The following is an 11,230-nucleotide window of genomic DNA, read 5'->3' on the forward strand; positions in this document are numbered from 1 at the left end:
CACACTCTAGTTTCCTATGCAAGACCTATCCTATGTAAAAAAAAATAACTTATCCCCATAACTCCTTAACTTAACCTTAGTGTAAACAGGGCCTATGATTGGTGAGTGGGTTAAAAAATGCAAGATATAAAGATTAAAAAATAAATAAAATAATGTAATGAAAACAGTATTTTCTTGGTATTTTTCCAAACTGAGTTGTACGAGTACGCCACTCTAAATTGTTTGTTTACAAATTTCAGCGCGAATTTCGTGACCGGACTCAGCGCAAATATTGCCAATGAAATACACTTTGGAGGGCAGCAATGCAAGGGGTATGTTATTCTTTAGGTCGGGTCATCTGAAACAAGTACTGTTGACTAACTAAATTAATGTTTTCAGTTATTGCCAAAGCCGTACAATCGCTGTCCAAGGTGGGCAAGGAAATGTTCATCGAGATTGACCAGCAATCGCTGCAAATGCGGGCCATAAACGCCACTCAATCAGCCGTGGGCAGTATCTCCTTCAAAAGAAGTGTTTTTGAGGTGTTCGACGCCCCGAACTCGGATTTCTACTGTAAGATATCCATGAAGGGGTGTTTGGCCGTATTCCGCAACATGAACGAGGTATGGTGAAGGATTACTAGTTAGGGATTGGTTATCATTAGTGTATCTTCCAGGTGGAGTACTGTGAACTCAATATATTGGACAATCAGACCAACCTGCAGGTGAATCTCCGCTGCAAACTGGAGACCACAAAGGAGGCCACCATATCCATCATAGATGACCAAAATATCAACACAAACATCAACACCGATCAGATGCCAAATTTGTAGGTTTAACTTCGACTTTTCTACTTCATAAAATGATATTATTTCTTCTATTTTTAAAATTACCAACTCTATCCCCTCAGGATTCGCGGTGATCACAAACTTTTTACGGACATCTCCAACAACTTTAATTCCTCAGAGGAGGAGCTTACACTAGAGGCCAACTCGGGCAGTGTGGTGGCCAAAAACTACATAGAAGGGGCCCGAGTGAATGACAAATTCATGCGCACGCAGCTGAAGCTGAAGCCCAGTGAGTTCGACCAGTACCAGGTGACCAAGGAAACGATCATCACCTTTTGCATCAAGGAGTTTCGAGCCTTTCTTCTTTTCGCCGAGTGCTTGAACGCTTCTCTGACCTTGGAGTTCGACGATGCGGGCATGCCTTTTCTGCTGAAAATTAAGAAGCACGCCGAAATTGAGTGCTTGCTGATCATGTCAACCCTGTCGCCTGACGATGTGAGCTTCTCGGAGGATTATTGTCAAAGGGATTTGACAGTGCAGGATGCAGATGTGCGAGAGACGGTATCCAAGCGAAAGAGCAGTGCACCGGGTCCAAATGTGACCAGCAAGCGCAAGAGCAGCACTTCGGAAACGGCTGCAGTGCAGCCGAAACGGAGATTAGAGGAGAGTCAGATGGAAACGAGTCTGGAAACCCCTTTGTTCCAGTTCCGACACTCGGAGGCACCATCTGTCCAACAGCCTCGCATCCTAGCCGAGGTGGACACTGTGGTGCTGATTGAAGACGAGGCGGAACAGGAGGCCCTTATGCTGGCAGCTGCGGATGCCGCTTTGGAGGCCAGCATGGCACCTGCTCCAGCGCCGCCTAACAGCACGGAGGTTTGCTTCTTCGACACGGACAGTTCGAAGGAAGGAAGGCCGCCGGAAACGTCTTCCGAGGACGATGAAACCATACCCCAGTCTCCTGAACGGCCGAACAAGATGCGAACCATCTTCTCGCGGTGCTTTCAGAGCACCTATGTTCCGCGGGAGCCATCGCCGAATACTCAGTTATATGCGCCCAATTCCGATACAGAGGATTAGCCTAGATTTGATCGTTTATCAGCAAATACAGTATAAGTTTAACTCAGCTGGCTTTCTGCGTGTTAATGTGCGGGAGGAAGCTGCTGGTCATCACGACAGCTACCCGGGATTGGAGTTCCTGAGCGTTCTTCTGGGCCTGCTGGAGAGAAGTGTGGGCGGACTGCAGGTTGACCTGGGATTTGATGAGCATTTGGTCAGTGGTGACGAGCTGCTTGGAGGCACTCAGCACAAAACTGCGGGTGAAAGCGGTGAGAGATCTCCAAATGGCAATGTTGTTTTCAACTAGAAAGGGGGTTTATGTTGTTATGAAGATGAGGGATGGGGCTAAGCTTTAGTCTATTTACTAAGTTTCCTCTGGAGGAGATTATTCCGGTAGATGGAGGCTGTGTTGTTCACCCGGCTGCTGGTTCGTTGTTCGTAAATGTCTTCATCGTCTTCTTCGGAGGCTTCCCCCGGTACTTCAGCTGCGAAGATCTGCAATAAACCTGTGTTATTACAAAGAAGATTATTTTGCTAGGGAACTCCCAATCACCTTGTGCTTGTCCTGCAGTTCCTCATCCGACTCGGAGGCTTCTCCGCTCACTAAATCAGACATTGCTCAGGCAATTAATTACTATAAACAAAATGTAAATAATTATTATTTAGAGTGGCAGCTCTGTTATGGTGCTGCCAGATCGATGACAATATCCAACAGTTGTTTACATGGGCGCTGTTAAAGGGGTTTTATACCCATTACTTGCAGAGTAAGGGGGTATGGTGTGCTCGCTAGCATTTTACCGGTGAAAGGTTACAGAAGAAAAGAATTTTGCGACGCTATAAAGTATATATATTCATGATAATAATTTCTAGTCGAGTCGAACTAGCAATTACTTATCGCACATTATACTTCGACATGAATTCAACAGAACTAAACAGCACTATCAGATAATAAAAATAAACAAACAAGATATTTTTGTTCAAGTCCTATTCTGAAAATGAACCATAAAAAATATATATTAAAAAATTCATGTGTTTACAAGCAAACATTATTTAAAAGAATGTATTTAAGACTTTGAACATTAACTAGTAAAACGTGCTACAACTTTTGAAAATGAATAAGACTTTGCACAGAGTTTAGGATATTGCACGATCGGATTTTTACTGGAAATATTTCTGCAGAGCGCCCGTTTCGAACATTCGTTTGATGTCTGTGCCGCCGCCGATGAATTTGCCATCGATGAAGACGCGGGGAACCTACAGATAAGAAAGATATAATGCAATGTTTATATAGCAGTGGATTGGTATACCCACCGTTTTGGCCCCTGTGATTTCGCCCAGAACCGCCTGAATCTCGTTCCCATCGGGATTTCCATCGAGTTCTATTATGGTGGCATCCACGTTGAGCTTTCGGAAGGGCTGGAAAGGAATGATTCAATTTCGTTTCGACCCTGCTGAAGGTCTCGTCACTTACTTCTTTCGCCATCGTGCAGTAGGGACAGTAGGTCTTGCTAAATATCACCACCTTATTGCTGGCAATCGTGTTTTCAACGAATTTCGCTTGCTTGGTAGACATGTCGACTAACGGGGATCTCAGAGCGGATCCAACTGCGCCCATAAGCTCGAAGTCCAGGAAAGGGTACGGAAACTTGGGGGGCAATGCGGGGCGCAATGAAAGCTGCGACAGGTGTAAGCTGCGGGGAATTATCTCTTATTTTAGTCACTTCTTTAATCACTAACTGGCAATCAGCTGTTTTTGACGACAGAGTTGCCACGCTGTGCAATTACCATCGCGTAATCATAAACATGTTCGCCTCTTTCAATATTTTGTATATTAATATAAAATACAAGGCATCTGTAGGTACTTAGGTGTGTACAATCGAAATACAATTAATATAATAAAAACAACGCTTATTTGAAATGCTGTCAAAACACCCAGTGGCGTTGCCACATCAACTAATTTTGTAAATTGTATATATATGGGGGATTCCTGAAGTTTCGTTTTGATTTTGCGTTTGTTTCTCAAAAAATCTTATGTCTGGCAGGTTTTGCCGATACTTTCAACTAATTTTTGACAAAGAGAGAAAATCTTTCGTATTATAATAAACAAATCAGTTCGGCACTGAAACGTAATATTTCAAACTAAAAACCCTTTTTATAGGATCTGTTTCTAGGATGTAGCTACGACTTTTCAAATATCAAAAACAGTATCAATTATTTTGGTATTGGCAAACGCAGGCTTACATCTGGAATCCCCTATAGAATATTTCAACAATTTACACTGCTTATTGCACTGAAAGGCACGAAAGTGAGTCTTTTGCGAGGTGTACGTAAATTATCCATTCAAAAATTGCTCCAGAGCATCCTTTGTCTCCACTTCGCTTGTCTCAAGAACCACTTCCTCCAAAGCCAACTTGTTGCTGGTGGTTTGAATTTCTAAAAGGGAGAGGTGTTATTTCAGTTATTTAATGAATATATGTATATTAGAATTTACTGGTCAGCTGGCCATGCTGTTTGTACTCCTCCATATCGCCGCGGAATGCATCGTCAAAGACAGCTTGCCGTTCCCTTTGCAGTTTCAATAGCTTCTGCTCCTGATCCTTGATTTTGGATTGGTGCTTGGAGGCTATTTGCTGGCGGTACTGCTCCAGTTCGTTGAGCTTCCTCTGCTTGTGCCGCGACAGCTGGAACTGCTGCTCGAGGATAAACTCCTGGAGTTCGCACTCCTCGCACAGATCCTCCAGTTTCTCCAGCTCAACCTCCAGTTGCTGTCCCATTTGTTCCAGGGAGTTAAGGACCTTTGAGCTGGCTTGCAGTTGGGCAATCAGCGTGGGAATTCCCGCCAGACTGCTGTTCAGCTCACTGATGATCCTGCGCTGGTTGCTGGCCTTGTTCTGGACTCCGGAGATTTGGGAAGCAATCTGCGCGGCCTTCTTCGCATTCTCCTCGTTGGCCCCATGGATCTGTTGCCAGTCGTCCTCGTACTTGGCCAACAAACTGCAGCCCGCTGCCACGTTCAGATGGCTAGGTACACCGTCGGTCAGCTGGAAGGGAGCACTTAGGGAGAGACTACTGCTCCTGCTGGAGGACAGACTCTCGTTGAGACCCAGTGGCGATGTGGGAGTCGTTAGCCCACTGGTTTGGGTGCTCCCCGAGTTTCCGGAACTGACACGCTGGCGATATTGCTGCTGCAGATTCTCCGATATCACCAGGCCCTCCTGAATCGCACTGCTCAGCTTCTTTTTCAGGTTCCCAAACATGTTGCGGCCACTGATCTGTATTTATTTAAAAAAGCAATTTCTAATTGTCTCCCTTGCTGGCGTTTTCCATCGAAAATTAAGTGGTAAATAAAGAATCAGCTGTTTTGGCAGGTGGCCAGAGAGAGTGGGAGAAATCGGTTAGAGAGAGCAACAGTTTAATACCCTACACTTGGGGCATATCCCTTGAGTATGTATAGTTCATTGTACAATGCTGACAAATGCCATTTTTTATTTTATTGAATAACTATTAATGTGAAGATAATTTTAAAAATCGTTTTTTTCGTAAGAAACAAATTTTTTAGTTAAACAAAATTTTAAAAAATGTAAATACATGCTTATTTTTTAAACAATTTAAAAATAATAAGCCGAATTTAGCGGAAACTAGCACTGTAAGCAATTTCAGCTACTTCGGTGGGTATTCATAAAATATAAATTTAATTTCATTCAAATTTAAATATTAAGAAGTATAGTCAATTAATATTCCTAGAACATAATCTACAACTTCTGATGTTAATCTCCAGGCTTCATTTTCAACATTAAATTATATATTTCTGATAAGCATCTTATGTTAGGACTCAGTACTTAGAACTACCAAAAACACTTTAAAAACCAGAAAAAACCTTTTTATTGTGTGACACAACTTTGGTTGTTATTTCTTGGCTTATAAATTCTCTGTGATGTTGGTCAACGACGGTTCAAGTTTTCTAACTAATCTTAATCTTAATTAATCTTCAGTCAGGTCCACGGTGGTAAGGTCGGCACTTTCGTCCGCCTGTTGATTTTCGTTTTTCGATGTAGGTTCAGGTTGAGGCGCAGGTTCAGTTGACCTTTTCGGCTCTTCATGGCACTCTATTATTTCTATATCACTATTGTTATCAGATTCCGATTCTTCTAGGGTTACGCAGCTGCCAGAGCTGTGCTTGGAACCGGAGTCAGTGTCCGAGCTTGAGGACTCGGAATTCGAGCTAACTTTGATGGTAAGAACGTTTTCTACTTCGTCGCTGGATGAAATGGACAGGGTATCGGGCTTTCCGGACTTGTCAGGTTCTTCATCGGACATTAGTTCACGGACTATATCGATATCACACAGAGGAGAAGATGGTGCTGTCTTGGAGTCTTTGGATATATGTTGTCCATTTGCATTTAATAAGTGACTATAGGCCATGGCTACGGCCAAAGCCATATTCTTGGAGTGGTTGAAAAACACTTCCGAAGGTTGGGCTATGGGTGTAGAATCGCTGGGCGGCATTTCCCGATCCCAGCTGCTGCTGCGACTTCTCGGGCGACTTCGCTTGGCCTTTTTGTGCTTCTTGACCTTCTTTTTGTGCTTCTTCCTGCGATGCGAACGACTGCGACTGCGGCTGGAACTTCTGCTCCTCCTGCTTCTCCTCCTACTGCGCCGTTTTTTGGCCTTTCTGGGGCGACTCCTGCTTCGACTCCTGCTGGAACTTCTGCTCCTGCTCCTGTCCACACTTCGATTTCTCCCTGCATCGCGGTTGTAGAAGTAGTTGGACTTCCTCCTTTCATAGACGTCATCCAGGTCCTGAAGTTTCTGCCGGCAATTGGCCTGCGTGCGCTCGTTTGTTCTTTTATTATGCTGGATCACCGTATTTATTGTGGTTTTTAAAAAGCGCTTGTTTGGTTTTCCCAATGGGTTTACTTTGCGCTCGCTTTGTTTGTGGATGCTGAAACTGGAATTCTGGCCTTCGATCTCGCGCATCAGCTCGGCAATGGCCTGGCTAATGGGAAAACAATATTTAATTGAACTTATAATTTGTTTTAAATATAAATATTTACTTTGTAAGTTCAGAATCCATTTCCATATACGTATATTTTGTTTTGTTTTTGCAACATAGAGATGGAAGGAACATCGATGCATCGATGTCTTACAAGTTTTTTGAAACATCGATGTTTTTGGTGACTATCGATATATACCAATATAACAAAATGACCAAGTGCTAAAGAACGAAAAATACCATGGAGGTATATACTTATAATATTACAGTTTTTATGTTTTTAATGTAAATGTAAAGAAACCCTTAAATTGTACAGACATTTTGTCCACAAAAATAAAGGATTCAGAGAATTTGTGAGATTTTTTGTACATAACGGTATTTTATTGTTGATAAAGCTACAACAAAACTCAATTGCGATATACGTCCCTACTAAATACCAAAATTATTTCAACACCATTGTCCGTAGTGTTTTAAAATGGCGTACGGCGCTTAAAAATGGCGCAAATTGGTTAAAGTAAACTTTTATTGACAAAATCACATTATATAGTACGACTAATATCACAGGTGAATCACAATCATTTGGCTCCAGATTCCAGGCCAACTATTTCCTGCCTTCTATCACCTTCTGCATCCAAGAAACGTATTTACTGACGCGTGTATAGATTCCGGGCAATCCAGGACGAGCGCAGCCTATTCCAGTGGACACTACACCCACCAGATGATGCTCCTTGGACATCAGTGGGCCGCCGGAGTCCGCCTGTGAAGGTAAGTAAACCCAGAGCATAACATTTGTGCTGTATCAGCCAACTGAATACTCACCCAGCACGAATCAATTTGACCGTTTTCATAGCCCGCGCACAATTGCGTCTCTCCAATAGTGTTACTTTTTCCCAGGGATCTGTAGGACCTCTCGCACACCTCGTTGTTCCAAATCTTAACGGTGGCTTTGCGCAGGACGTCCGATCGGTCGTTCTCCGCTTGATTCTCGTGCGTCCAGCCCCAACCAGAAACAGTCCCGTACTCCTGCTCCAAACTTCGGTGTCCTTCGTCGGATCCCACGCAGCTGGGCTGGATGTGGGCGGAGAATCGGATCGGCTGCACCAATTCCATCAGGGCTGCATAAATATAACTTTTTACCAATTTCCAAATGCGTAAGGGTTACAGATAAAGGAGTTCTGTTACTTCAATTCGGTATAAAAAAATGGTTACCAGGTATTTTTAAGAAATATTTAAAATTGAAAAATATTGGAGTTTTTATAATATCCGCCTGGAATATGATTTTATGTTTTCACAAATAATACCTAAGATGTTTTGTAAGTAATCGCAAATTGTTTTCCGAATAAAGGATTCAAAGAGATAATTAATAGACAGACGGGTTGTACATATTTATGTGCGAATACCTTTTTGGAAAAAATTCGGTAACTATTTCATTTCTAATATGTATGCTAAAAACAGAATCTTTATCATTTTAAATATACTCTTCCAAAAATGAGAAATGTGACTTAATTTTTTTTTAACTGTAGTACTACTGAACTGTTTAGTCCAACTTGAATTTACATTTATAGTACTCACTTTATAGCAAATGAATTTGAACATTTATTCTAATGCTTAAATACGTTTCAGTTGTAAAATTCTACCATGTAGAATTGGGAACAGAATACGTTTTGTACTATTCAAACACACTATTTATAAAATGTTATCAAAACACATAGATACCTATATCATGCTTTACATCATTGCAGTCGTACTGCGGATGGGGCACAATGTTCTTGAAGTCCACCCTCAGTGCATCCGGACCGTTGCCAATACCGTTCAGATACTCTCTGATGCTGTGCAGACCCACAGCTCCTTGAATTTGAGCGGGTTTCATAAACTGCTGCAGGCCATTGCAGATGCAATGTCCCGCCGTGAGGATCCATCGCTCGGAGATTATCGTGCCGCCACAGAAGTGACCACCGCGACGCATTAAACTAACCATATAGGGCATTTCGTTGCGCTCCGCCTCGCTGCCACCCACTATTTTGGGATTCCGAAACGAGCAGGGCTGGTTGGTAACTATCATGGGAGTCAGTGGAATAATAATTCGGGTAAGTTTTACTATTATATTATTATATGGGATGTTTGTGATTATGAGAAGCAACGGAATTTTTCTAATTTTAATTATATGTGATCAACTACATTACATTAAAACCTTTTTTACATTTTCTTGGTGAATTAAGTGCTACTGGAAAAACAAACTTTTAAAATGGACATTAGGGTCCATAAGCACCATACTTGTCTTTTTAGATTACAAACTGATTAATAACATTTAACCATGAGATATACTTTGCTGCATTCTGTCAACTCACAAGCAATTTGGGACTGTCCACATTTCACTAGCGACAGGATCGCGATTACGAATACGAATTTTGACATTTTCTGTGTACACAACCAGAGTTCTGAGCACCAAAAACCCGTTAAGCACGGTTCAAGCTTAAACGCAACTGCCACAAAAATTCTGTGCGCCAATTAATTTATATATAGGTGTCTAGCGTCGTCTCTGTTCCACTGACTTATTTTATTTTCGTCCGGAGTTCTATGCGGATTAACCGGAAAGCTCTGTGGGCCCTCTCTGCGCCGCTCTCTTGGCCTGATAACAAACGGAAGTCGGGCATTTAGCACCTGTTGCCTGAAGCTCCGAGCTTTTTTCCACGCTGCACTACCTGTCCCATCGTTTTGTGTGGGTGCCATGTGCACACGTTTTGGCATTTCAATTGGCTCGGCGGGGGAATTAAGGAGCTGCCAAAAGATGGAAAACAAAACCGAAAGGTAAACAATGGCCGAAAATAAAGTTGTGTATGTTTTGCGTTTTATGACCCAACGAAGTTCATGACATTGAATAGTGTACGACAAAAGGTGTGACAATATTTATGCTTGATTTTCGTTGCCACCTCTATAGGGCGGCGGAGCTCAGTTTATTGCCCCACCATCCTTATTTTGGTATATTATTTATGCGATAAACACGTACTTTATGTGTTATTGAGATGGTTGCAATACGGAGAAAATATTGATACGTTCAATTTAATCGTTAAATCACTTGTTAATCATATGACATGACATTGCATAATGATTGCTCCCTTTTGTTTATATCTGATTACATATCATACTCTTTATACTTTTACTTAGTTTTGTGAGTTTTGAAACTAAAAAATGAATACTTCTTAATGTGTCATTTAGAAAAAGGCTTGTTCGATACAATATTTACTCAACCACTAAATTTCCTAGACCTTCGTTAATCGTTACAGTTTTGTCATTGCCTACATTTGCCATAATTAAGTTCTCACATTGTAGATAACCTTAGACGTCATATTTCCATCAGCTTGGACTTGGTAATCATCGGGTCTATTATGCAAATGAAGATGTCTGCGTTGCATATGATATTGTGATGGGGCCCAATTTTAATTGAAATTCAATGTCGGTACAATCAATGTAATATTACCGCTTTGACATTAACATTGCCCTTAAAATTAACGCAATCGTGGCCCACACTCAATGCAATTGGCGTCATGATGAGGTCGATTTGAAAAGCTATTTTATCTTAGCATTAAATGCAGGTGGAAGTATAATTCTGTGACACTTTTATAATAATAAAGTCAGATAAATCAGGAATTGAAGTAGGCAATCAGGAATTGAAACTGAAAGTTAAGACGAAAAAAGTATGACAAATCTCTACACAAAGCCATAAATAATTCATTATCTAGATCTCGATTCTCACTCAGAGCAGACAAATCAGTTCAGTAGATCACGCAAATACGCTTGAATACTAATTGATTTCTTGACTTTGGTTCCTTAACCATAAACCAGCTACCATCCCATCCGAGTTCATTGATCGCGGCAGTTCGCTGCTATTCAGTTTCGCACTAAATGCTAATTCACAAAACAAATCACCCATAAAAACACTATCCATTGTCTGCCGTTGACAGTCCATACCAAATATAAATAATAATAACAAACACGACTGCGGGGCTCCCCAGAAACAAGTTTTAAGTGCATTGACACCCGCTTTTGGGCGAAACTTAGGAGCATTCAATGTGAAGGTCGCTTCGATTCGTGGTACTCTGTTTGACAATTGTTTTTGCTACACTTTTGTTTTCATTTCGATGGAGTTCAACGACGCCCCTCTTTGGTGACTAATTGCAAGGGGGAAGTCTTTGCTTGTCGCTAATGCGGGCTAGTTTGGAGCCATAGGAAATGTTTTGGGGCGCAGTGAACCCTTAAATTGCAAGCTTTCGAGACCAAATTTTGGATGAGAACCGAAAAATAAAACGAAAGTTTAATGACACTTAAGGAAAGTCAAGAAAATCATTGTATTTTTGAACTATTTAGTTTTCCTGTGTTGATCTGTTTGGGAAAAAGCTTTCCACTGAGCAAAT

The 11,230-nt window shown here is 41.6% G+C and overlaps 6 protein-coding genes across 6 annotated transcripts; 1 reads left to right on the plus strand and 5 right to left on the minus strand.

Moving 5' to 3' along the window:
• Positions 1–203: 203 nt before the first annotated feature.
• Positions 204–1,892, plus strand: LOC119554978 (cell cycle checkpoint control protein RAD9A). The gene is made up of 4 exons (XM_037866109.1): positions 204–311; positions 379–602; positions 656–807; positions 889–1,892. Exons 1-4 carry the CDS (start codon positions 278–280, stop codon positions 1,844–1,846), a joined length of 1,368 nt encoding a protein of 455 aa, XP_037722037.1. The 5' UTR covers positions 204–277; the 3' UTR covers positions 1,847–1,892.
• On the minus strand, positions 1,843–2,535 carry LOC119554979 (biogenesis of lysosome-related organelles complex 1 subunit 3). The gene is made up of 3 exons (XM_037866110.1): positions 2,379–2,535; positions 2,191–2,320; positions 1,843–2,128 (listed from the first exon to the last, which is right to left on the minus strand). The coding sequence occupies exons 1-3, from the start codon at positions 2,439–2,441 to the stop codon at positions 1,890–1,892; spliced, it is 432 nt and encodes a 143-aa protein (XP_037722038.1). The 5' UTR covers positions 2,442–2,535; the 3' UTR covers positions 1,843–1,889.
• A 322-nt stretch (positions 2,536–2,857) lies between these two features.
• On the minus strand, positions 2,858–3,568 carry LOC119554927 (glutaredoxin-C4). The gene is made up of 3 exons (XM_037866033.1): positions 3,297–3,568; positions 3,137–3,241; positions 2,858–3,079 (listed from the first exon to the last, which is right to left on the minus strand). The coding sequence occupies exons 1-3, from the start codon at positions 3,438–3,440 to the stop codon at positions 2,984–2,986; spliced, it is 345 nt and encodes a 114-aa protein (XP_037721961.1). The 5' UTR covers positions 3,441–3,568; the 3' UTR covers positions 2,858–2,983.
• Positions 3,569–4,010: 442 nt separating this feature from the next.
• On the minus strand, positions 4,011–5,171 carry LOC119554926 (dysbindin protein homolog). Its single transcript, XM_037866032.1, has 2 exons — positions 4,317–5,171; positions 4,011–4,258 (listed from the first exon to the last, which is right to left on the minus strand). The coding sequence occupies exons 1-2, from the start codon at positions 5,080–5,082 to the stop codon at positions 4,158–4,160; spliced, it is 867 nt and encodes a 288-aa protein (XP_037721960.1). The 5' UTR covers positions 5,083–5,171; the 3' UTR covers positions 4,011–4,157.
• Positions 5,172–5,393: 222 nt separating this feature from the next.
• Positions 5,394–7,035, minus strand: LOC119553356 (arginine/serine-rich protein 1). The gene is made up of 2 exons (XM_037863699.1): positions 6,880–7,035; positions 5,394–6,821 (listed from the first exon to the last, which is right to left on the minus strand). The coding sequence occupies exons 1-2, from the start codon at positions 6,951–6,953 to the stop codon at positions 5,807–5,809; spliced, it is 1,089 nt and encodes a 362-aa protein (XP_037719627.1). The 5' UTR covers positions 6,954–7,035; the 3' UTR covers positions 5,394–5,806.
• A 384-nt stretch (positions 7,036–7,419) lies between these two features.
• Positions 7,420–9,299, minus strand: LOC119554732 (trypsin 3A1). Its single transcript, XM_037865752.1, has 4 exons — positions 9,167–9,299; positions 8,535–8,873; positions 7,638–7,933; positions 7,420–7,575 (listed from the first exon to the last, which is right to left on the minus strand). Exons 1-4 carry the CDS (start codon positions 9,231–9,233, stop codon positions 7,420–7,422), a joined length of 858 nt encoding a protein of 285 aa, XP_037721680.1. The 5' UTR covers positions 9,234–9,299.
• Between the last annotated feature and the right edge of the window lie 1,931 nt (positions 9,300–11,230).

Source organism: Drosophila subpulchrella, chromosome 3L, assembly GCF_014743375.2.
Source record: "Drosophila subpulchrella strain 33 F10 #4 breed RU33 chromosome 3L, RU_Dsub_v1.1 Primary Assembly, whole genome shotgun sequence".
NCBI classification, from domain to species: domain Eukaryota; kingdom Metazoa; phylum Arthropoda; class Insecta; order Diptera; family Drosophilidae; genus Drosophila; species Drosophila subpulchrella.

Coding starts and splice junctions, on each gene's coding strand:
- LOC119554979 (XM_037866110.1), bottom strand. CDS start 2,441: ATGTCTGATTTAGTGAGCGGAGAAGCCTCCGAGTCGGATGAGGAACTG. Junction 2,321..2,378: donor AACTGCAGGACAAGCACAAG/GTGATTGGGAGT, acceptor GGTTTATTGCAG/ATCTTCGCAGCTGAAGTACC. Junction 2,129..2,190: donor TCTCCTCCAGAGGAAACTTA/GTAAATAGACTA, acceptor CCCCCTTTCTAG/TTGAAAACAACATTGCCATT.
- LOC119554732 (XM_037865752.1), bottom strand. CDS start 9,233: ATGTCAAAATTCGTATTCGTAATCGCGATCCTGTCGCTAGTGAAATGT. Junction 7,934..8,534: donor TGATGTAAAGCATGATATAG/GTATCTATGTGT, acceptor ATATTTATGCAG/CCCTGATGGAATTGGTGCAG. Junction 7,576..7,637: donor GTCAAATTGATTCGTGCTGG/GTGAGTATTCAG, acceptor TTACCTTCACAG/GCGGACTCCGGCGGCCCACT.
- LOC119554978 (XM_037866109.1), top strand. CDS start 278: ATGAAATACACTTTGGAGGGCAGCAATGCAAGGG. Junction 312..378: donor GGAGGGCAGCAATGCAAGGG/GTATGTTATTCT, acceptor TAATGTTTTCAG/TTATTGCCAAAGCCGTACAA. Junction 603..655: donor TATTCCGCAACATGAACGAG/GTATGGTGAAGG, acceptor TGTATCTTCCAG/GTGGAGTACTGTGAACTCAA.
- LOC119554927 (XM_037866033.1), bottom strand. CDS start 3,440: ATGGGCGCAGTTGGATCCGCTCTGAGATCCCCGTTAGTCGACATGTCT. Junction 3,242..3,296: donor ACTGCACGATGGCGAAAGAA/GTAAGTGACGAG, acceptor ATTCCTTTCCAG/CCCTTCCGAAAGCTCAACGT. Junction 3,080..3,136: donor AAATCACAGGGGCCAAAACG/GTGGGTATACCA, acceptor TCTTATCTGTAG/GTTCCCCGCGTCTTCATCGA.
- LOC119553356 (XM_037863699.1), bottom strand. CDS start 6,953: ATGTTCCTTCCATCTCTATGTTGCAAAAACAAAACAAAATATACGTAT. Junction 6,822..6,879: donor ATGGATTCTGAACTTACAAA/GTAAATATTTAT, acceptor TTTTCCCATTAG/CCAGGCCATTGCCGAGCTGA.
- LOC119554926 (XM_037866032.1), bottom strand. CDS start 5,082: ATGTTTGGGAACCTGAAAAAGAAGCTGAGCAGTGCGATTCAGGAGGGC. Junction 4,259..4,316: donor ACAGCATGGCCAGCTGACCA/GTAAATTCTAAT, acceptor TCTCCCTTTTAG/AAATTCAAACCACCAGCAAC.